The sequence below is a fragment of the Mauremys mutica genome, chromosome 18, assembly GCF_020497125.1.
Source record: "Mauremys mutica isolate MM-2020 ecotype Southern chromosome 18, ASM2049712v1, whole genome shotgun sequence".
Taxonomy (NCBI): Eukaryota; Metazoa; Chordata; order Testudines; family Geoemydidae; genus Mauremys; species Mauremys mutica.
Window position 1 is genome coordinate 24055731 of NC_059089.1, and position 23337 is coordinate 24079067.

Here is a 23337-nt window from a genome sequence, read left to right on the forward strand (position 1 = left end):
CTCAGGGCAACCAGCAGAGAGGTAAATCACTGAGAGGCAGGGGGCAGGACTGGGGAAGACACGGCTGGTGGCTCCAACCCTGCGCCAGGCTCAGCTGCTAGTCCCGGCTGGGCTGGGCAGGACAGAACTTCCTCTTCCACTACACGGCATCTGGGGCTGGGTCAGACCCACCCCGATTTCTCCTCCAGCTGCAGGAAGTTCTGCAAACTCCCCCCCCACACACACACACCCTGCTTCCCCACCCATCACTCCTCAGTTGCAGGGGGAGGGATCCCTGTATAGGGAGATGCTCCCCCATCCACCCAACCCCCATACATCCAGACCCCCTCATACCCAGACCCTCCTGTCAAGCCTCTCCCCAGCACTCAGAACCTGCCCCCCACACTGAGCCCCATTCCCCCTGCACCTGGACCACTCCAACAAGCCCCCTGCACCTGGATCCTCCTCCCACTGAGCCTCACTCCCCCAGATTCTGGACCCCCCACTCAGCCCCCCATATGCAGACCCCCCTACCAAGTTCTATCCCCCCACACCCAGACCCCTTCCCCGCTGAGCCCCAACCACCTTCACCTGGACCCCCTGCAGAGTCCTGTTACCACTGCACCCAGATCGCCCCCCGCAAGCTGTGTGCATCTCACCGTTGGAGAGAGTGCTACTAACACAATATAAGAGCTTTCTAGACCCAAGCTGTCAAGGTCCCTTGCATAACATTCCTAAGTATAAGGAATTTATAATGCTGGTCTCTCCAGAAAGTTGGGAATTCCACGATGTTGGGATGTCACAAAATAGTCAAATCGTGTTCCAAGTTCTAGTGAAGTGTAAAATCAAAGTGCCATCGCCAAGCCCAGTTATTGCCTAGTAGTCAAACAGCCGTGGAAAAGAACTTGACATGATTTATTGTGGTTTAATTTCAATCCTTGCTTCCAGAACCCTGTGCAAGTTCAAATTTATGCTGCATGCAGTGTAAGGAGTTATAACAACATCTATTAATGAGACATTGTAATTTTGCTCCGACTCACAGAGTCTGTTTACTCCCCGGCAGTGATAACCTCACACAAAGACTGGGGAGAGAGTGCAGCTTGAGGTCTTGGGCACAGGGAGATGGCTGGACTGAAGCTAATGTGATCAGAGAGAAATTAAGCTGTTTTATTGTAGATCTGGAGCTAGACAGTCAGTCATTTTCCTGTATTTGTAAACAAGGATGATCTTTTGGAGTCTGATTTACGAGGAAGCTGACTGCTGCATCAGCCTTGGTTTTCTTTAATAAAATTTCTCACATGTGGGCTGGCAGAAATCCTGCTCTTCTCTTGCTGTATTTGAACACAATATGCACGCAGCAGCTATGCTGCTGACAGCACCATCATCAGGGACTGGAAATGCATGCAAAGGACCACATGCATCCCCTGCAGGACTCCAATGACTTCCTTGGAGCTGAGCCAAGGAGATTCTGACACACAGCATGTTCATCCAATGCATCTGTGGTGCCAATGGGAGCCCTTAAAGTGCTGTCAAAGTAGCATTGAGCTTGTCAGGACCCAATAGTCCAATTTTGTTTGTAGGAAAACTTTTCAGGGCTCAGACTGTTGTTTTAAATGCATTTTAAAAGCCATTGATTCTTTTGGGGGCACAGGGAAGTTTTTTTATCAAGATGTTGCACTGACTGGTAACAAGGGATGAAGGCAAAGGTAGCGAAACAGGAACAAGGAATCCTTGACTCCATCTCAGTCAATCTTTTGCATGCTGTGAACCACATGCAGAGTGATGTGCACTCATGCTCCAAGGCATAAACCAATCACAAGCTGCCTAAGGTCAGGAAGGAACTTCCTCTCTTGATAGACACCATAATTATTTAGTACAGGGCTTCTTGCACTTACCTTTAAGCATCAGGTACCAGCCATCATCAGAGAGAGAACACCACACTATATGGGCTGCTGGTCTGATCCATTCTGGCAATTCCTATTTTATCAACACAATACACAGACCCACCTCCTAAAAGGGGCTGACCATCTCCAACTCCACTGATGTCCATCAACATTGCAGGTTGCTCAGCACCTCTCATGCTCCTAAATCCTCAACAGCAATTTAGGGCCTGGGGATCCTGCACAGTGTCAAGTGCCCTCTCCTCACTGCTGTTAAATACATGCACTTTGGGTCCACCTGACAAGATTTAAATTGGGAGCAGAAAGCTCTGAGCACCTCACAGGACTGTCCCCTTCCACAAGAACCAGAGGACAAACAGAACAAAGGATGTTGCTTCCTTCTAATAACACTCTGGACTTGAGTGTAAGGCAGCTGCCTAAATAACCCTCTGCTAGGATCCTGTTTAGTTTGAGAATGTAGAGGAACAATATCAGTGTTGTGTGGGAAACCAATGCCCAGCATTGAGGCTTAACCAGCCTTATCTCACTGGGACAGCATGTGCCATTCTCTAGCCAAGGGAGAGAGGCCCTGCTCCCCCTCCCCTCCACCAGCTTCAGTCCAAGAAGTCTGTGTGCATCTGACAGAAAGTGAGCTCCCAACACCTGATCTCATTACTCCAACCCAGCTCTCCTTGGCAAAAGCAGAACCGCTGTCTTTGGCTTCATTCCATATTGCACACTGTAAAGCCATGGCACGTTGCAGGGTGTCTGTTGTCACCCTCTAATGGCTGCCTGTAGCCTACAGAGAGACAAGGCTAGTCACTCATGACTGATGGTGGAGCAATAGAGGTGGCCGAATTTGGATCCAGACGGCTTGGCCTCCATCCCTGCTGATGACAAGCATGTCTGTGTCTGCAGCACAAAGCGCTGTTACAGCTGAATTCGTTGGTTTGGCTGGCAAAGCGGCTATGCTAGGAGCTACCTGCTAGGCGTAATAGGTACATTCATCAGACATCTACCTAGTGGGGTGGGATGTAAGGGGTTCACACCCCCATTCACAAACTGCCCTTCTTGTGTCCTTCCAGGACCCGCGTCCCAGCAGCCGCTGACTCTTCAGGGCAACGTGTCCAGATTCCCCTCAAACGGCAGGAGAATATTCTCTTTGGACTGCCTTTCACCAGCTGCGAGCAGTCTCTGCAGGCCCAGCCCACTGACAGCACAGAACCGCTCTCTCGGCTGTTCACCCGCACTTGGCCCTCTCCTTTCCCCGAGAGCATCTCTTTCACGTTAGGAGGGTGAGCAGAGATATGATCTCGGGGGTCTCTCTCAAAATGGCCAGACCTGGCTTTAGGACACAGCAGCTGCACCAACTTCTGTTAGAAGCCCAAGACACCCACCCCTCTTTTAATCAACTGGCCGTGGAAGGGTTCATTTGCGGGGCAGAAGGCCGTCTTCTACCTTAGTCTTTTCAGAAGGAAATATTAGACTGAACCCTGAGGTAGGGCATCCTTTCAAGGCTCTGGTCCCCTTTGGCTGGCCTCTCATCGCCCCTCACAGCCACGGCCTTTCAAGATGGTTTCTCAGACGGCCCACTTGCTATGGCAGCCCTCCCCACACTCCGACACCTCCTGGTGACTGGTTTGCTCTCAATTTCAGCCAACATATTCACTAGACAAACTGCCCCTCTGGCTTTTCCCTTCAGTCAGAGAGCAGCCATGTCAGCGGCACCAGAGATCACTCAGGCCATTCTGATCCTGCATAGCACCAGGGCTTCTCCATCACCTTTCACAGAATCATAGAATTTTAGAAGATTAGGGTTGGAAGAGACCTCAGGAGGTCATCTAGTCCAACCCCCTGCTCAAAGCAGGACCAACCCCAACTAAATCATCCCAGCCAGGGCTTTGTCAAGCCAGGCCTTAAAAACCTCTAAGGATGGAGATTCCCCCTTCCGGTCTTTGTTTCCAACTACTTCCTTTCAGAAAGGGTGGGTCTTGTGGTCAGTGCACAGGCCTGGGGCTCAGGTGACTCACGTTCAGCCCCAAGCTCTGCCAGTCCATCTGTGTGAGCTTGGGGGAATCACTTCTTCTTCCTGGATCTCAATTTTCAAAGATGCTGAGCAATGCCAACTCCTCTTGAAGTCACCAGAGCTGCAGATGCTCAGCACCTTGGTACGCTAGGCCAGGTAAGTCTTGGACTTAGCAGAGTGGCTTCTTTCTTGGTCTCTCTTCTCCATCGTCACAGCAGAGGCATCTCTCACTTTCCACATAGTCCTCGTTCTCACTTCTTGGTAAGAACAGATCCTCCAGGTGCTGGGCTCACTCAAAAAGTTATCATCAGCCCTGGCCTCTCTGATGAACAATAAGCTATTCAGGAAACTCTGCCTCCCCGCCTTTAATTTTCTATATGTTTTAAACAATACATACAAATCACCATCATTTCTGGCTTCTCCTCCCACAGCTCTTATGGTTACCTGGTTACAGTTGCTTTTCCCCTTCCTTTTGAGTGACATCCCTGTGGGGGTCTCTCAGTGGCCAAGTGCGTAGGGGAAACACGTTCCTTCCCAATTGTTAGGCTGGAAACGAGACAGCCCCCTCCTCCTGTGTAAGTAACACACATTTTCTAAAACCATCAATGCAGGCTCCTTGGCAGTGAATGGAGCAATGAGCAGGCATGCCAGAAGGCAGTGGGGGTGCACCAGCCCAAACAAGAAAGGGTGCGGGGGGGGGGCAGAGAAGCTTGAGAAAAGCAGCACATGCACACACACACACACACACACACACAGTTCATGAATGGAAAAATCAAGTGTGAAAGCTGGACTAGCCCCTTGGGCGGCCATAGCTTAGCCTCAGCATGTCACCTAGACAGACACTGACCTTGGCAGCTTTATGGGATTTAGATTTCCACAGGGATCCCTGCTCAGTGAATAATTCCTTACAATCATTTTGGGCACAAAGAGGTTTCCTCTGTCACTGTCTTGGTGGGACATGTTCTTCCACCTCCCTTTCAATTGTTCAGAATGAAAACTCCAGTCTCCACTCACACGGAGCTTCTCCTGTAGCTGCCCCACAGCAGGCTGGAGCCTGGAGTTTCTCCTGTAGCCGTCTCCCAGCAGCTAGGTGCATTGGAATTCTATAGCGGTCCCACAACACACCGGAGCACTGAAGCACAGGAGTTAATTCCACGCTCTTATCCTCACTGCCTGATTCCCCTCACAGCCTCCAGCGCCAGGCAGGACTGTATTACACAACCCTGTGTGCTGACAGGTGCAGCTGTGTGGGAGAGAGAAAGAAATTGCTTCTTCCCCGCCAGTTTCTCTTTGAAGATCCAGAGTTTGCCTCTTCTCCCATCACCCAGCAAGCACTCAACAAAACGCAGCGCGGACAACATGAAAACACAGGGGCCGTCTGAGCATCAGAAGTGTCAGCATCAGGTGCGTCAGCAGAAAGACAGCCTGGGCGCAGACAGCTCTCTTGTCTGTAGCACACACAGAAGTCAAGCCCACCGCTAGCTCTCGCGTGCTGCTGGAGCCGGAGCACGGAGTGCTGCGTGGAATGCCCCAAGCTGCCAGCAGCCATATGGAGTTCATTTGCTTCGAGTCGGCATGGCCCAGATCCAAGAGTCACGCAGTGGTCAGTCAGCCTCCCACACAGATGCCTGTTCGCCTGTGTGCGCTCAGAAGGGCCGTTCTGATGAAGGCAGTGTGGCCAGCTACACCAGCCCTGCTGGTCAGAACTTATACGCAAACCACGGAGCTGCAGCAGAGGCCAATACCTGTGGCCACCAAAATAAGACAAAATAAAAGGGAAGGGAAGTCTCCTCCCCTGTGCTGTCCTCTCCCTTGAGTCAGTTTACAGTATTAAGAAACTACCTAGAGCTGAAAAGCACAGGAATTTTAAAACCACACTGATATATTAAGTACTGGAATGGAAATGAAGTCCAGCACTCTCTCGGACAACATTTCTTTGTCTATTGGGCAATTAAAACAATTGTGGCTTTCCTGCCTTCTGCCCAATGAGTAAAACCCGTTTTCATTAAAAAGAGGGGGGAGAAACATAAAGGCAGTGATTGAAAGTGGGGTGTGCCTGATGATGTTCCTGCAGAGAAGTCCACCAGCGCCTTGATGCTAATGCTACCACCAGCACTCTATTAGAGGAGGTCTTGAAATATTTAAAGAGCCATAATTAGGATTGAATATAAAAAGCTACTGAGCTGAGCACATTACTCACTTCAGGATAAGTAATGCACTCATTTTTCATGGCTACCTACTGTCCGAGTGATACGGTAATTTACTGCACTGTTGCGGCAGTTAGGGTCTGCCTAGGTACTTAAACAGCCTCGTCACCATCGTATCCGAGCATCTCCAAGGCACTTAGGGATTTGGCCTCCCAACATCCCTGGGAGGGAGGAATGGCTCATCGCTGCCATTTACAGATGGGGATGTGAGGCACCAACCAGAGACTTGGCCAAAGAAAGCTTTGGCGAAGCAAGAAATTGAAGCCTAGATCTCAGCCCAGTGCTTTAACCCCAATGGCATCCTTCCTCACCTGCTCACTGCTAAATCACTCCTAATGACAAAATGCACTTCCATTGCATCTGTCACCTAGGGATTTACAGAGCCATCACCACGGTAGTCCACGTCCTTCATAAAGCTGTTATCAAATCTCCCAGCAGGTGAAAGGAGCACGTCAGAATTCTTATCCCCATTTTTCCTAGAGAGGCATTAAACCATAGTGATATTAAGAGTCTTTCCTGGTGCCCATCCCCCCCAGATCACAAAGTGAGTCCATTGCGTAGCCCAGAATAGAAACCAAGAGTCCTGAATCCCAGTTTCCGCCTCTGCCTCTTGCACACTACAGTCCCTCTTGCCCTGTTTCAAAGAGAAGGAAAAAAAATATCTTTTGCCCAGTTTTCCACAAGAAAGCCCAATATTAAAAAGGTGCCTGATTTGTGTTCTATGCACACCACAACTCCCACTGCGGCTCAGGGACGGCCCACGAGTAGTGGCAGCAGACTGGACTCTTCTCTTTAAGAATAAACAGCTCCCCACTATGAAAGGCCAAGGGGAACAGGCAAATAGACAGCGTGCCCCATATATGGATGAAAAGAGCAGTCATCTGTTACACTGTTTGGAATGAACGGAGGTTCACCCAGGGTATCAGAGCGGACTAAGCCAAGGAGACAGGGAAATTAGACCTGGGGTTTCCCAAAGAGAGAGAATATTTTAAAAGACAGGAATGACCCAAGCACTCACATGTGGGATTTGAGAATACTGAGTCGGGGGAAGCCAGGGAGGTGAGTTCTCTCCAGGCCTCCCAGGCAGATGCTAGGGGGCAGCAGTGAAAGAAGCAGCTGGGTGTGAAGAGGAGAGGAGAGGAGAGGCAAAGCAGATGCCTCTGCTGTTCCCCAAGATACTAAAGCCTAGACACCACTGAGGTCAGCAGATTGGAGCAAACAGCAAGCCTCCTGCCCCCTCCAATACTGATCCATACGGGCAGGATCAGTGCCTGTTCAGTGGGACCTACACACAGGCACCCAGGTGTACCTGTTTAGGCCCACACCAATTATGCAGGGCAGTGATTCGGTGCAAGGTGCCTTCCTGACCCCACTTGAGCCCTGCAGCATTAGGACTAATTCCCCTCATTACTGCAGCTGACCTCACTGTACAGGCCATTGGGAGGCGGGGTCATTAAGGAAATCCCTCCATGGGAGAGCTGCAAGAGTGTATAGCCTCAGCAGCGCCTTACTCAGACGTGTAATTGCCACTGAGCTAATGGTTGCCAGGGTCATGTGTTTACAGGTCTGATACTGGCACCGCATGCACCATTCCCAACTCTCTGAAAAGGTTCTGCACAGCTCCCACGCCCCCAGCAGGAACCTCCCCAAAATATGCACAAAATATGGCCCTCTCCCTGAGAGCCTGCAACCTAACGATGAAACCAACGCCCAAGGACACATAGTGCTGCAGCAGCTGGAAACAACCTCAGGTCTCCTGACTCCCAGCCCAGTGCGCTATCCACTGGACTACACAGCTTCCTCAGTGTACTGTTAAATAATCAGCCAAATCTCCATCCCCCAATCTCCTAGGAAAGTTAATGACAGAGTAAAGCAAGTGCCTAATACAGCTGATCAGAATGACAGGCAGACAATAGAGCATAATGGTTCGTTCGCGATCATTACAGTCTATTGTGTAAATATGCAAATACAGTGCAATTCAGTTTAACTGATCAGTTCCTGCATCCTTATTTTCCTATGGCCACATTCCTTAATATGTTTGTACTTCACCCTCCTGGGTCAGATTGGAAGGGACTTCTCCGATGTTCTCACTTTTGCAGCTGAGTGGAACTCATCTGAAGTGGAGACAGCTTGCAAGGATGCTAATTAGAGCCAATTAAAACCTAACTGACCTGCCCTGGCACTAAAATGGCACTAAAATGTTCCTGGCAGAATTCACTCTGTCCTTCAAAGGTCGAGATCAGGTTCTGTGTACGTAACTCGGGAAGCTCATTGTGCCACAGATCTGCACATAAGGATCATTCCAGTATAACACTCGTGGTGGAATCTGCCCACAGGGATCCATACAACCAGCCTCTTTACCGTATAACAGAGAGCAGCTATTCCCCTATGGGACCCACACCAGCAAACAGCGTAAGAGCTCCAGCCATCAACCCCTGGTTTAAAAGGGAAGCATTAGTTGCAACATGTTTCTCAGGAGAAGACTTTGACTTTGGGATTCATTCCCCAAAATAGCCTTCTGGACAGGCTGCAAAGATCATCTATTTCTCTAGGCCTTGCAGCAGGAAGAGGGAGAGAGTTTGGGGGATGGGTTTTGGAGGCGTGTTACAATCTGGCTGGTAGACTGACTAACCTAATTGCCTTCTATGATGAGATAACTGGCTCTGTGGATGAGGGGAAAGCTGTGAATGTGATATTCCTTGACTTTAGCAAAGCTTTTGATACAGTCTCCCACAGTATTCTTGCCAGCAAGTTAAAGAAGTATGGGCTGGATGAATGGACTATAAGGTGGATAGAAAGCTGGCTAGATCATCAGGTTCAACGGGTAGTGATCAATGGCTCCATGTCAGCCAGTATCAAGCGGAGTGCCTCAAGGGTCGGTCCTGGGGCCGGTTTTGTTCAATATATTCATTAATGATCTGGAGGATGGTGTGGACTGCACCCTCAGCAAGTTTGCAGACGACACTAAACTGGTAGGAGTGGCAGATACGCTGGAGGGTAGGGATAGGATACAGAGGGACCTAGACAAATTAGAGGATTGGGCCAAAAGAAATCTGATGAGGTTCAACAAGGACAAGTGCAGAGTCCTGCACTTAGGACGGAAGAATCCCATGCACTGCTACAGACTAGGGACCGAATGGCTAAGCAGCAGTTCCGCAGAAAAGGACCTAGGGGTTACAGTGGACAAGAAGCTGGATATGAGTTGTCAGTGTGCCCTTGTTGACAAGAAGGCTAACGGCATTTTGGGCTGTATAAGTAGGGGCATTGCCAGCAGATCAATGTGATCATTCCCCTCTATTCGACATTGGTGAGGTCTCATGTGGAGTACTGTGTCCAGTTTTGGGCCCCACACTACAAGAAGGATGTGGAAAAATTGGAGAGAGTCCAGCGGAGGGCAACAAAAATGATTAGGGGGTTGGAGCACATGACTTATGAGGAGAGGCTGAGGGAACTGGGATTGTTTAGTCTGCAGAAGAGAAGAATGAGGGGGGATTTGATAGCTGCTTTCAACCAAGTGAAATGGGGTTCCAAAGAGGATGGATCTAGTCTGTTCTCAGTGGTACCAGATGACAGAACAAGGAGTAACGGTTTCAAGTTGCAGTGGGGGAGGTTTAGATTGGATATTAGAAAAAACTTTTTCACTAGAAGGGTGGTAAAGCACTGGAATGGGTTACCTAGGGAGGTGGTGGAATCTCCTTCCTTAGAGGTTTTTAAGGTCAGGCTTGACAAAGCCCTGGCTGGGACGATTTAGTTGGGGATTGGCCCTGCTTTGAGCAGGGGGTTGGACCAGATGACCTCCTGAGGTCCCTTCCAACCCTGAGAGTCTATGATTCTATAACTACCACTAGGGAGGCTGCATCAATGGTAACAACCAGGGGAAGTCAGGGCGGGGCGGCAGAAGGCTGAGTCACCACTAAATCAGATTTTAGAAGAGTGGGGAGTTGGCAGGAGACAACTCAATCGTTCCCAAACCTCCCCTCACATCGGTCCACCTTGGCTTGGTCATACCCATGGATAAGATTGTCACAATGGATATGCAGTAGCTAGTCTATAACCAAGCACAAACAGCATCAGAAGTGATACATGTTTTAGAAGCCAAAGAACCCCGTTTGAGCCCCAGTCCAGCAAGGATCCCCCTGGCCATGCACAGCCCCTCTGAAGCCAATGTAAGTCGGCACACGCAGAGCTCACAGAAGGATCAGGGCCGTAATCAAGAAGGACTTCTAGCTAGGGTGGGTACATTTTGGCAGTTACTAGCTACCTGGAGGAGCTCACGACTCGAAGCAAAGCTACAGACTGTTAACTCAACCAGGAAATGCCCGCCCCGGAAGCCACGCGTGCCACTAAAAGTGTTAAAATAAATCTGCTTTTTATGAGCGTAAAGCCTATCCGCTGAAGTGCAGGCTGCCTTGTGCCCAGCGCTAGACCTTTTCCCAGCAGCTAGAGACCTGTGCAGTGCAGGTAGGGCAAGGGGCCTTTGTTCTCAGCATGGGGTCTGCTTTGTAATGAAGCCAATAGGTTTGTCCAAGCTCATTTTAAAAATAAAGAGCAGATTCCCAGGGAACCTTGTAAAGGCAAATTCTAAAAAGGATTCACATTGCTGCAACCGAAAGACAAGCTGCAATTTGCCACATTCCTCCCCAACAAGCTCTTCTCCAGACCCAGTTTAACCCGAGAGAAGATTTTGATGGCTGCCAGACCCTTTGAAAATCACCAGGGTCCAGAACTGAAATCCTGCCAGGCCTTTCGTTAGAGGGGTGCTAGCATGCACTGCTCTAATAATAGGATTAAGTTCCATGCCAATCAACTGCTAATGAATTTAAGCCCTAAACAGATGATTAATGTAAAAAGACTGTGATTCGCACGTCAGACGCTTCGGATAGAGCCTTGGCACAAATATCAACCTTAATGCTGCCGCTATCTGCACAAGAGGATAAAGGGGATATAAATCCTATTAGCGATACAGCAATTTCCCACCAGGCCTGTCTCTCCTTGCCCTTCCTATTTACATCCATTTTTCTGACTGGTCCCATCTATCAGCAGTGTTTACAAACACATCTCAAAACAGAGTTTCCTGGTCCTTTGGGTCATTTATTCCATGGGACCTAAGAGCACGTCTGACTCCCCACAGCACAGAAAGCATCTTGCCTGTGCCAATGCACAGTATTATTCAGACACACACAGAGAAGCTATAAAGTGCCAATTCCTGTCACTGTTCTGCTGGGAAAATCCTGCTCTCTCTGTAACCACAAATAGATAGGGGCAAGCAGCACCATGCCAATGCGTCAGAGTTGCAGATCCAGAGTGTGTGACCTGTTCTGGTAAGCAACGTGCACTGAAAGTCAGTGAATAATAGAGGGAAATGGGAGGGGAAAGTGCTTTCCCTGACCAGGCGTGTGCGTGTTAAGCTTCACCACAAGGAACAAAGCTGGGAAGAGGTGGGAGGCTGGCTTTCTAACCTACACATACGCCCCAGAAGTTGCTGGAGAAGAATGAATGCGTCAGTCGCTCCAGCGTCCTCTTGGGCTGATTTAAAGGCAGCACTGATGCCAGAATCTCGGGCAGCCCTTGAAGACCAGGGGTGGAAGATGTCACTGTCATGGAGAACTGGGAGAGTGTAAAATATTATTGTGGGCCACAACCACTCTGAGCAGGGGCAGCGTCCTATTTTGCTGTTCTGCTGAAGCTGCTGTAAGACCATTCTGGAACCCAACAACTGGAACCCAGCACGTTTAACATTATGGAACCAATATGGTGAAAGTAACTCAATACGAGGGAAACCCCAGAAGTCCTTTCCCAGAGATATAAATGTGTGTTAGGATGTATTCTGTTTTCAGCCTCAACAGTTCCATCTACTGGTGAGCTCAATGCAATGTGACTATCAGATGGCTCAGGTGGTCTCAAGTATGACTGAGAAAACCAACTCAGGCAGAAAGGACCACAATTCCTCTGTATCTCTGCTTTACAAGCACACTTCAGCAATGACTGGCCTCGGTCTTGACAGCTAATCCGTTATGTTGCAATTATTTCTGAAGCAAGAAAAGGCCAAGATTCCATTCCCAGAACTGAGATCCCAGCTGCCAGCCAAAGGAAGAGAAGCTGACAAATCTTCCTTTATTTTTTAAATAAAGGTGCAAGCAGGTAATTATGTTTGCAATAGTTAGTTACTAACAAGTAACAAGTTCTACCAGATGGACTTTGCCCCACTCAGAAATGGAAAATGTAAAGACCCCTGAGCGTGTCTTCATCCCAAGTATATATACCATTCAGAGGTGTTTATTACACAAACTATGCAAGACCAGCTGCATTGTGTCCCAGGATGTGAGACACGCCTCAGTAGGAGCAGGATGGCTTCCTAGGGAATATCTGTACCTCACTGAACAGCCCAGACACCACAGCAGAGGGACAAGGGACACTTTTAAAACTATGCTTCACTAACATGCATGCAAGAACCTATAAAACAGCTGCTTTGTCCCACCTAACACTCAGGCCCTTGGCACAGCACTGACTCCAAGTTAGATAAATATCCAACTGAAATACCAAGTGCTGAAGGCTGCGTGGTCTAATGAACTGGGCACCAGAGAACCTATTCAGAGATCCTCACCCAGTAATTTCTGCATCAAGTCCATAATTTCTGGTTGAGCTACATCAGATCTTTCAGAACAACACTCATTCTTGACTTAAAGACTCAAGTGATGGTAGAATCTCAACTACAACTAGGAGAGCAGGCAAACAGCTTCCTCGGGGTCCATAATTAGCCTTGCCCGGATGACCCAGGAAATTCCTAATGAGATACGGAACATTTTACCTGAAGGTCACTGCTTTGAATCCTAACATGGTCACGAATGAACAAGAGCATAACCATCTACTGGCTGCTTGATGATCTATGTGAAATAAATTTAGTGGGTTCCTGTCCGGTTCATGGTGGCCAAGTGGAAAAAAACAACCACAGCCCGCATTAATAGGCGCAACCATCAACAAACACCAAAGAATGGAAAAGCATACAAGCAAACTGCCTTCTGACTCCTAGAAGCAGACCTCTGAATGAGGGTTAAGCACAGTGGAAGGGCACTGCTGCATCTCCTCTGCTGATTTGGAGGGTTGTTTGATCGGCTAAACTCACTTCACAAAATCAAACCAAAGAGGGGAAAAAAATCTACCACATGTTTGAATCTAATCTTCATATGTGCTTCATAGGTGCAGTTTCAGTAATTCTTACAGACCTCTCTCATTGCTGCTCTGGGACCTAATTCTCAAGCTGGTACTTTGGAACAGTTGACTCAATCAGTACAGCCGCACGCCTCCCCAAAACACCCTGCTCTCCAAGCTAATGTTTAGTATCTAAACCAGCCTCAATCTAGCCTTCCTGTCTACACACACTTCTACCTCATGTACTCCAAATAGAAATAGTAGCATCCAGTATTCCCAGAGACATATCAGCAAAATCTTCAGGACAAACTGACATATCTTCGGTAAGAGAGGCTAAAAATATGTGAGTTGACATGAAAAAAAGCCACATACGTCTTATGCAAAGACACAACTTTCCTAAACAGCTTCTCCAGCAGAAACAGCCTGGGCTTCACCCCCTGTCACAAGTATCTTCTTGTTCCACCTCTTTCTTCTGAAACAAACCATATGCACTGGAGGTAGTATATAGAAAAGCCAACTCTCCAGCTGCGTGAGTCACCCTCTCTCTCTGGTTCTATACTTGTGCAGGTTATTTTTGTGTGAGCCCTTTCTTATGGCTGCTCAGTCCTCGTCACTACTTAGCCGAGTTCCCTTACATGGTCAAGAAAGAGAAAAGAGTTTCCAACCCAGAGGAGATGGTGCACTCCCCTGGCTGGCTGGCTGCCTCGCTGTACAAACATTCACAACATTTCCCGTGAGACAGGAAGGCAAAATTTAGGTTTCTTATACCCTCTGGGTGCCAAGAATTGCTGAGCAGGATGGGCAGGACATATTTTACAGTTTAAAGCACACTTGCAATTAACTCCTTGCTTTCTCTTTGGAGGACTCTTGCAGGGCAAATCCCCTGGGAAGTATTGCAGTGGAATGGGGTTCTAATCCGATTACTGTTGCACAAAGAAGAACAAAGAATTGGTAAAGACACACACGCACACAGAGCAGCATGCAGGAGAGCATTTGAGACAGACGTTGTGTGAGAGAGGAATGATCGATTTCCTCACTTGCTCTTATTTTCCCCTACATTTCAAATCAATGGGGAGGAATTTGAGCAGGTGCCTGCTGTTGAACCTAGTGGGGTTGGCAAAGGCAAAGTCCATTTAGACAGGAGTGTGTTGACACAGGGTTACATGGTTTAGATAAAGGCTCAAGAAGACAAAAGCATTCCTGGTCTAACTCCGCCATGCAAATAAAGGAGAACTGATTTACAGAGCAGGGGGAGTGCAAAGGATCATTTTCTTGCTGTTCCAAACATAAATAAGAGGGTTGGGGGTGAGAGGCACCCTGCCAGTGTTTGATCTCTGTACCCGGGAACATTTACTCCGGGGAATTGAAGAGAAATCTAAAACTCAGGATGGGGAAGACAGGCAAGTTAGGCCAGGAGGCTGCCCTCTGCTCCTAAAACATCTTTCATTCCCTCGCACACACAAGTGGTAACGAATCTACAGCCACCACAGCAGACAAATACGCCACAGCGTGAGACAGGGGGAATGAAACCAAAGACCCTTTGCTCCTAACGTAAAAGAATGCCAGGCGAGCTCTTTGAGGCAGGACCGTCTGTTGGTTCTGTGTTTGTGCAGCACCTAGCACCAGGCAGCCCTTGCCCATGACAGGAGCTCCTACATGCTGCAAGCTGCATGGAAACTATTGAAAAACACTCAATATATACCCCAAAGGGGAAAAAAACCTAGAGGACTCAAAATCAAAAAACCACACCACCATGGCTAAACAGCAGAGTAAAAGAGGCAGTTACAGGCAAAAAGGCATCCTTTAGAAACTGGAAATCAAATCCTAGTCAGGAAAATAGAAAGGAACATACACTCTGGCAAGTTAAATAGAAGTATAATGAAGCAGGCCAAAAAGGAATTTAAAGAGCAACTATCAAAAGGCCAGACAAAAATGCAGTTGGTTTTTGTAAGTCCATCAGAAGCAGGAAGCCTGCCAAACAGTCAGTGGGGCACTGGACGACAGAGGTGCTAAAGGAGCACTCAAGGAAGATAAGGCCATTGTGGAGAAGCTGAATGAATTCATTGCATCGGTCTTCCTTGCCAAGGATGTGAGGGAGATTCTCACACCTGAGCCATTCTTTTTAGGTGACAAATCTGAGGAACGGTCCCAGACTGAGGTGTCAGTTGGGGAGGCTTTGGAACAAATTGATAAATTAAATAGTAATAAGTCACCAGGACCAGATGGATTCACTCAAGAGTTCTGAAGGAACTCAAATGTGAAATTGCAGAACTACTAACTGTGGTGTGTAACCTATCACTTAAATCAGCCTCTGTACCAGGTGACTGGAGGATAGCTAATGTAATGCCCATTTTTTTAAAAAGGCTCCAGAGGCAATCCTGGCAATTACAGGCCGGTAAGCCTAACTTTAGTATCAGGCAAATTGGTGGAACTACAGGAAAGAACAGTATTATCAGACACATAAATTAACACAATATGTTGGGGAAGAGTCAACGTGGCTGCCTCACAAGCCTGCAGACAAGGGCGACCCAGTTGATACACTGCTGTTTGAATTTCAGAAAGCCTTTGACAAGGTCCCACATCAAAGGCTTTTAAGCAGAGAAAGCCATCATGGGACAAGAGGGAAGGTCCTCTCCTGGATAAGGAACTGGATAAGAAACAAAGGGTAGAAATAAATGGTTAATTTTCACAATGGAAAGTGGTAAATAGCAGGGTGTCCCAAGGGTCTGTACTGGAACCTGTGCTGTTCAACATAGTCATAAATGATCTGGAAAAGGGGGTAAACAGTTAGGTGGCAAAGTTTGCAGTTGATACTAAATTACTCAAGATAGTTAAGTCCAAAGCTGACTGCGGAAAGGGATCTCACAGAACTGAGTGGCTGGACAACAAAATGCCAGATGAAATTCAACATTGATAAGTGCCAAGTAAGGCACATTGCAAAAATCATTCCAACTATACATGCAAAAAGATGAGTTCTAAATTAGCTGTTACTACTCAAGAAAGATCTTGGAGTCATTGTGGACAGTTCTCTGAAAACATCTGCTCAATGTGCAGTGGCAGTCAAAAAAACTAACAATATTAGAAACCATTAGGAAAGGGATAGATAAGAAGATATCATAATGCCACTATATAAATCTTTGGTACGCCCACACCTTGAATACTGAATGAACTTCTCATCGCCCTGTGACGGAGCAGGAAGCAGGGCGGATTTGACCTGGGAATGTTGCAGGAGAGTTACATTGGGGATGGGGGACTTCCCTTGAAGGAAGCTACCTGAGCTGTAACCTGAGCTAGGAGTGGGGTTGGGAGAAGTGACACCTTCTGCCTGGGAGAGTGAACGAAGGAGAGGAGGAGCTGGGGGGAGGGGGGAGAAAGCTGCTGGAGGATTTTTTGTGTTCAGTCTGGGGCTGAGGGGTGCAATGCAGGGAACCCCAAGCTGGGGTCTAAGCTCCCTGAACCCCTGAGAAGGACTTGATTGAGGGGTTCTGGTTGTATCTACACACTCCGCTTGGCACTGTGTTCCTGTCATCTAATAAACCTTCTGTTTTACTGGCTGGCTGAGAGTCATGGTGAATCTCAGGAAGAGGGGTGCAGGGCCCTGACTTCCCCACTCTCCGTGACACGCCCCAGCTCAAACGATATATTAAAATTGGAAAAGATACAGAGAAGGGCAACAAAAATGATTAGGCGTATGGAACAGTTTCCATATTAGTAGAGATTAAAAAATTGGGACTGTTCAGTTTAGAAAAGAGACAACTAAGGGGGGATATGATAGAGGTCTATAAAATCATGAATGGGGAAGAGACAGTGAATCAGAAAGTACTATTTACCTGTTCCCATAACACAAGAACCAGGGATCTCTCAATGAAATGTTTAGGCAGCACATTTAAAACAAACATAAGGAAATACTTCTTCACACAACGCACAGTCAACCTGTGGAACTCATTGCCAGGGGATGTTGTGAAGGCCAAAAGTATAACTGGGTTCAAAAAAATAGATAAGCTCATGGAGGATAGGTCCATCAGTGGCTATTAGCCCAGGTGGTCAGGGATGCAGCCCCATGCTCTAGATGTCCCTAAACCTCTGACTGCCAGAAGCTGGGACTGGACGACAGGGGATGGATCACTCGATAATTGCCCTGTTCTCATCATTCCCTCTGAAGCATTTGACACTGGCTACTGTTGGAAAACAGGATACTGGGCTAGACAGACCATTTGTCTGGCTCAGTATGGCCATTCTTATGTGCTACTGCAATACAAACAGCAGCAAGTGATTCCATCTCTTGAGGTACAAGCCTTATCATCGGCACACACTCCTCTACTATTCCATCCAGGTCTGTACTGCAAACATAGAATCCGGTTGGAAATTTAGGAATCTGTTTTTACTAAAGGCAGCATGGCCAATGCAGCCATCCTGACAGGTCAGAGAGCCACAGGGAAAAATAAGACCCACCTGCAAAACAGCAAACCAACTGAACTGGGCCTTCAGAGGGTTAGAAGCTGAGAAAGACTTTTTTCCTTCCAGAGAATGAAAAAAACCCCACACATTTTACTGACTTTGTTAACATTTTAAATGATGAAGCTGCAAGAGGAAGCCACGCTACCATGGATTTGCCTAGACACACATGGTGGGGAGAAAAAGGGGAAGTATTTCTCCTTTTCTAATACATGATGGGTATCCTGCCCTCATCAGACACTACCTCTGCTGTTATGTGGGAGAAAAACATGAGGAGAGAGAATTAATGAGTCGTTCACGTGATCCAGCGTTCAGGCCCATTTACAAATTACTCGCTCAGTTGTGGTGCTTTGAAAATTAATGACTTCTTATTTAATACTTTTTCTTCTTCCCTCATTTAACCTTTTAGGAGTGAAAGAAAATCTCCCTGACTTGTTATTAGCAGATGTGGATATGAAGAAATCTACCCTCACTAATGATAAACCAGGAGGCACAACACATCCAGACTTCCTTGTCCAATTAGAGTGAATTTATATGCAAGCTTAATGTGCCTAATTAACCTGTCATCTGATGAGTATAAGGCAATTTGAATAGCAGTGCCAGTAAATATTTGCATCTATGTTATCAGAATGGATCTACCAGGAAAAGGTAGAATGCATCAAGAACAAGCTTCTGTTCCAAGGAACATATATACTACTGCACACACACACACAGTGTAGCCTCCTCTAACGGCTTAATAGTTGAGTAATTTTCAACATTTACATCATAGCCCCTCTGTGTTACAACACCTTATACCTTGGCATAAAAATTGTTCCAAGCAAAAACCTGGCACAGAAACTCTTTGGCAAAAAAAGGCTGCAATTTTTTTCCCCTCCGTGGATTTTAACAGCTGCTGTTCTCTTAAATTGCGGGGATGCCCCCAAAAAGGAAGTTACTTTGGCTTTTGGGGATGTTCTGTGTTTCTGATAAACTGTAGCTCAAACAGCGCCTTCAAATCAAGTACTGCAGGCCATTAGCTCGCAATACAAACCAAAGCTTTTAATTCACCATTCAGCATTGACTGTGACACACGGTAATAGCAACTTTCTCCATAATGACGCCAAGGACAGAGTTAATATGAAGGATCCCTAGAGACTCTTTCCTACTTCATCTGTATCTGCCAGAATAGCTTGTCTGAGCACTGAAGTAGAGGAGTGCGGATTCTTATAATCTCAGAGTCCCCAGTAGAATAAATTGCTCTGTGCATTTTATGAGAAGGAGCTGAAAGTTCTTCATACCCTTTGTTATGCAAATTGTCTACCTGGGCATTAGCCGGATGGTTAAAATCCCTGGGTTTTAAAAAGTCAAGGTACACACCATCCCCTCACTAACTGCAGTGAGCTCTGCTCCGGCCTTAAAAATAACCCCTATCCCTAAATGAGAGTTTACAGAAACAGTCTGCAATCTGTTTGTTACAGAGCGTTCCAGCCCCCTCCTTCCTCTTTCTTTTTTTAAAAAAAAATCAAATTCAGAGGCAAAAAAATGTCCTCATTCTGCCCTAAGCCAACAAAAGCCAAGGAGCTGACAGCTAAGATTGAAATTCTGTTGCTAACCGATAGCACTGGACCCGATTCTGCCCTCCCTTACACCTGCACGACCCCCTGGAGGTCAGTGGTGTAACTGCAGGCAAGAAGGTGACACAGGGGTAAGGAAGGATAGAATTTGTTCCACAGCACCTACAGCTGATCTGGGATTGGAGCCCTTAGGCACTACCCTCATACAAATAATATTTGTCCCACCGCATCTACAGCCAGTAGGGTCCTTTTACACAAGGACTTAGAACCTGGGTGATATTTCCATGTAACCAGATGCAATTTCTAGGCTAATATCACCCGTGTTCTTCAGACCACTCGAACAAATCCTGCCCTCAATTTAACCCATACAGTGCCTCTGGCTGGAGTTACCTGCTGATTTCAATAGGGTTTCACAGGCATAATGGAGGGCAGGATTTGGCACACTACATCTAAACTCCCTTGGAGTTCAAGCTTTTGTTTTCATGTGTGTGGACAGTGCTCAGTCCATTCCAAGTGCTACCAGAATACAAATCCCAACTATTAATCCCACCAGATGCAATTCCGAGGCACAGAGGAACAAACTAAGCATGATGTCTCAGTCTTTCACCCTGATTCTTAGTGTTAAGTATATGAATGCCCACGGCAAACAGCAACTTTCCATTCCTCTAGCTCCTTTCACTTTGAAGTGCTTTTCTGAGTGTTCTGTATGAGGGATCACTTCTCCAGCCATTGAAATGCAGCCACCTCTGCTATGGAACATAGCAGCTGTTTATATATTTAAAAGTCAAAAATATCCCCATGTCTCTAATATACAAATGTAAGACTGCAAATCTCTGCTTTAAATAGAAAGCAACTCAGCCTTAGCTATGGGCAGCAACTAATGCCTCCGCGACATTAACACGAAAGGCAGAAAGGGATGGGGGCATTTTCTACAATTGAGGCAACTTTTGCAGCCCAAGGCAATGGTTAGGAACCAAGGGACAGCTAGAGATCCCTGAGGGACATGCAGGTCTTAGGGCAGGTTGTTGCAGAGAAAGCGCTTATTGTTTAAGGTGGGAGGGTTGGTTTTTCTGCCTCCTCTTGCAAGCCACATGAGTCTGGCTAAGCAAACGCTCAAATTAAAAGACAACAAACCAAACAAACTAAACACACCCGCAGCAGGGGCTTGCAGCACTCCTTCCAAAGAAGAGGGGCTCACTCCAAGGAGGTCACCCCTGCTGCTGGAGAGCTCGGGACAGTGTTTCTCCGTGACCAGTCTGTGGACCGGCACCGGTCCCTCAGATCTCCCTGCCACAGTTTAGCAAGGCAGCAAGCCGGTCCCTGGTATCAAAGAGGTTGAGAATCACTGAGCTAGAGAACCAGGCATGGTTCTAGGGCTAGCAGGGTCTCTCTGGGTCCTGATGTGGCTTCCCGGGGTCACCAGTCGCCCATCTCCCAAGTGTCCAAAGCAGAAGGGAAATGGGGTGGGAGGGCAGCAGCACATAGAACCGTAGGGTTAGGAGGGACTGCGAGGGACATCTAGTCTGACCCCCTGCCAAGGTGCGGGATGCATTAAAGAGGCTACCTGTGGGAGCTGCCATCATCGAAGACAAAGGTCTGGTTAGTGTAGCACTCGGCGCACACGGGCACCCCCGCGGCTGCCAGGGCTCGCCCATCCTGCTGCTGAGCCGTCGACTTGTAGACCCCCTGAAGGCTCCTCTCTTCCCCCGAGAAAGGCATCTGCAGAGTGGCGAGGGTGCCCGGCAAGGCGACACGGAGCCACGCATGGAAGTGCTGTGTGGCTGGAGGCTGCCCAGGGCTACTGTTTACAAGGAGAGTCCAGCTGGAGGCAAGCCATTGCCACTGGTCACTCACACACCTTAGATTTCATGGTGCCTGTGGCTGCAGCTCATACAGTCCCGGTGTCTTCCCTGCCTGGGTGTCTCCTCGCAAAGCAACAAGTAGCATAAAGTTGAGCCTCATTTAAATAAAAAAATGGACAAAAAAACAAGGCAGGGATCAGGTTGATTTCACTGCCTTAAATGCAAGAGATGATCCAAATCTTTGCTCCCAAGCTTGTCTCCTCTTTCCCCTCGGGTGTTTGGGAGAGCTGCAGGCTCTGCCAGGAGAGAAAGTCCATTGCAAGCAGCTGCTCTCACCAGAAAAAGCAGGAAAGGAGGCGGGAGATACCAGTTTGCTCCTTTTTCCCTGAAATATTCGTGTGTGTTTTTTTAACAAAATTGATTTTTCTCCCCTCCTCTTTTCACAGCTTTTTCAGATGCATTTCTCTCCTGCACGATGGCACCATCTGCGGGCCACTGTGAGAATCGCATAGGCAACAAAGCCAGCCTCCCTTTGCCATCTCTGCCATGCCGAGTGCAGGGGCCTTTCCCAGCTCAGGATAGACCCTTTTTAATAGAGTAACAGAGGTTTCTGATAAATCATCCCCCCTTCCATGGTGGTTTTTATTTGCCGCCTTCTCTGTGGGGGTGGAGAGTGGCCTGTTGTAGCCCTGGCCCCTGCCTCCGGGGTGGAGGTTGCTGAGGGGACAGGGAAGGAAGAGGACTGCAGAAATCAGCTCCATTTTCCCCTCCTTTCCGGAGAATGTGGAACTGCTGTCACTGGGGCTGCTTATGGGTCTCCCTGGGGAGCTGAGCAGAGCTTAAGGGGCTGATGTAATGGTGTCTCCTTGCCACTCCACACTGTCCTGAGAAAGGTATATTTTTATTTAGAGCCCAGCCTAGCATTTTGGTTACCATTCCGTCCCCATCCCCCCCAAAAAGCTGCTAGACTCCTGAAGAGTCTCTCCGCCTTGCTGTGGGGTGTAGACAGAGGATTCCTTTTCGAATGATGTGCTTTGTGTGAACCCACAAAAAAGAAACTCTGGAAACGAAGCTACCTTCGATCAAGAAAGAGTTAAAGGCTCCAGTTTAAGGGCACCTTCCCTCCACTCAAAGTTCAGACTAACATGAACATTGCTGCAGTGCCCAGTCTGACATACTGACACTCAGTGAGCAAAGCCACCTTTGAGAAGTTGCTCGGTCTAATTGGCTTCAAATCCAAGGGCTTTTAGATGTAGTCAGCCAAATCCTGCCCTCACTATGCCTGTGAGACCCGGCTGAAATCAGCGGGTAGCTGCAGCCAGTGGCATTGTAGAGGTGCAGTTGAGGGCAGCAGTTGTTCCAACAGTATGAAGAACATGGATATGAGCACAGGAATTGCAGCTGGTTACAGGGTAATATCACTCAGATTCTAAGTCCTTGTGAAAAGGGACCCTACTACTGTAGATGCTGCGGGACAAATATTATTTGTATTCAGGTAGCACCTAAGGGCTCCAATCCCAGATCAGAGCCCTTTGGTGCTAGGCAACGTACAAACACAAATCAACAAGAGGGTCCTTGCCCCAAAGAGCCTAGAGTCTGAGACAGCCCTTAGTTTAAGAGCATGGAAAGTCTCACAGCTGGACCCGAGCAGCTACGAGCAAAAGAACCTTCCCAATGCTGCTGGCCACGAAAGGCGCTTGCTCCAGTGCTTGTTTACGGTGTGTAAGAGTGAAGCGCAGGGAGCTGTCTGGAATGACATGTGGAGACGACGGAATAACATGGCTGTGCACGGAGGAAGATGGCTGCAGGGAATCATTGCTGTCAAGGGGCAGGAGTCACAAAGCCAGGGTCTGCCACTGCAAAGCATGCCTCTCCCATTCCCCGCCATGGACTGCCAGCTAAAGCATTGCAACCCACTGCACCTGCGGCAATGTCCTAAGGTGAAGGCTGCAGGAAAATCCCAAAGCATGTAGGGCCTGTCATTGCTTGTAGATTTTTGCCAGGTACCAAAGATGTCTGGCTTCAAGAGACATCCAACTAACGTTCTTGGAACAGAATGTCTGGGAAGCAACAGCAACCCCCCTAAACCTACCTGCATTGCCTTCATGAAGATAGTCTGGGACCATGCATTCATGACCATCTTGTCCAGCTTCAGAGCATCAGCTTCCTATCAGGAGACACATGTCATCAACCTCGTTCCTGAGTTTTCTAGTAAGGCAGACATCCCGTACTCCCAACATGCATCAACCACTGGCTCCAGGGGAAAACGCCCATGGAAATGCTCTT

The 23337-nt window shown here is 47.9% G+C and overlaps 1 protein-coding gene across 1 annotated transcript in view; it reads right to left on the reverse strand.

The window, feature by feature from the left end:
* The window catches only part of KCNT1 (potassium sodium-activated channel subfamily T member 1), a 191010-nt gene extending 170042 nt beyond the window's left edge, over positions 1-20968 (reverse strand). The window contains exon 1 of the mRNA XM_044992813.1: positions 20814-20968. Coding sequence (XP_044848748.1) covers positions 20814-20968 — 155 coding nt within the window. The remainder of the gene's footprint in view (positions 1-20813) is intronic.
* Between the last annotated feature and the right edge of the window lie 2369 nt (positions 20969-23337).